Here is a 1,496-nt window from a genome sequence, read left to right as displayed (position 1 = left end):
GATGCCACCCCGATGCCGTCCCTCACCGTTGCAGAGCCCCCCGGGGTCGGTGACAGTGACGTTGCTGCTGCTGACGGGGTTCCGGGCCGTGCAGGTCAGCGGCTCCGGCCCCTCCGGGCTGGGTTCCCGCAGCAGCTGCAGCGCGGCGCCCTCGGCCCACGGCCGCTGCCCCCTGCTCCAGCCCAGCCGGACGCTGCCCAGGCCGGCGCCGGGCGCGGAGCAGCGCAGGGACAGGAGGCAGCTCCCGGCCGAGCAGTTCTGGGCCTCGCACGTCACCGTGGGCTGGGGCAGCGGCCCTGCGGACAGCGGAGGGGTCAAAAATCTCCTTTTTTGGGTAAAAGCCCAGAAAAACTCCTCACTGAAAGCACCTACTGTACACGTGCAGGGTGAAGGTGGATATTTTGCTGTTAATCCTTACGGAGTAGTTGCCGGCGTCCTCCATGCTCAGCTGGGAGAGAGTGAGGGCGTTGCCGTCCTCAGAGATGGAGAAACGCTTCTCATATATTTTTACTGAAAACACGGCTTGAGGGCCATCCCTGAATATCACGGTCACGATGGGTACAGTCCCAAAAGTCCAGAATGCCGATATTCGATCCGGGTTACGGCTCTGGAAGGTGACGGAACCGCCCACGGCACCGATCAGCACTGTGGGGTCATCGGCATTCACTGGGGAGAGAACGAGGGATGGAGATGGATGAAGGTGGGATGAGGAGGGTGGGATGAAGGTCAGTTTAAGATGAGATGGGGCTCAGTTTAAGCCAGGATGAAGGTCAGTTTAAGGTGGGAGGAGATGGATGGAGATGGGAGGAGGACGGTGGGATGAAGGTCAGTTTAAGGTGGGTTGAAGATCAGTTTAAGGTGAAATGGGGCTCAGTTTAAGATAGGATGATGGTCAGTTTAAGGTGGGGTGAAGGTCAGATGAAGGTCAGTTTAACGTGGGAAGTGATGGGATGAGGAGGAGGGTGGGATGAAGGTCAGTTTAAGATGAGATGGGGCTCAGTTTAAGATGAGATGGGGCTCAGTTTAAGATGAGATGGGGCTCAGTTTAAGGTGGGGTGAAGGTCAGATGAAGGTCAGTTTAACGTGGGAAGTGATGGGATGAGGAGGAGGGTGGGATGAAGGTCAGTTTAAGGTGGGATGGGGGTGGGGACATTTTCCCTGTGGTTTCCCAATCCCCACCCCATGGAGCTCCTCCGGGTCCCCACCCATCCCCACCCTCCTGGGTGACCCCAAACCCATCCCAAACCCCACAAGAGACCCCCGGCACTGACCGGCTCGGTGTTGGAGGATGAGGAGGGCGAGGAGCAGGACCCAGAACCGATCCATCGGTGCCTGGAGAGGATTTGGGGCACTCGGAACCCGAAAACGAGCACAGAGAGAGGAAGTGGACGGTGTTGGGGTGGGGCAATGTCCGGCCCCAGGATGGACAGGTCAAGAGGTCGCCATAGAACCGGTTTGAGCCGGAAAATTCCAGACGGACAACTCAGGCTCAGACC

The 1,496-nt window shown here is 58.6% G+C and overlaps 1 protein-coding gene across 1 annotated transcript; it reads right to left on the bottom strand.

The window, feature by feature from the left end:
- Positions 1 to 26: 26 nt before the first annotated feature.
- Positions 27 to 666, bottom strand: LOC130587937 (SLAM family member 7-like; the record flags this gene model as incomplete). Its single annotated transcript, XM_057388907.1, has 2 exons — positions 27 to 296; positions 373 to 666. Coding segments are annotated over 2 exons (564 nt in total), but the record flags the coding sequence as incomplete, so codon positions are not given.
- Between the last annotated feature and the right edge of the window lie 830 nt (positions 667 to 1,496).

Source organism: Malurus melanocephalus, unplaced genomic scaffold, assembly GCF_030028575.1.
Source record: "Malurus melanocephalus ecotype Western Australia unplaced genomic scaffold, MMel_1.1 scaffold_2800, whole genome shotgun sequence".
NCBI classification, from domain to species: domain Eukaryota; kingdom Metazoa; phylum Chordata; class Aves; order Passeriformes; family Maluridae; genus Malurus; species Malurus melanocephalus.
Note: the sequence above shows the minus strand (reverse complement) of the source record. Positions and strands in the feature narration are given on the sequence as shown.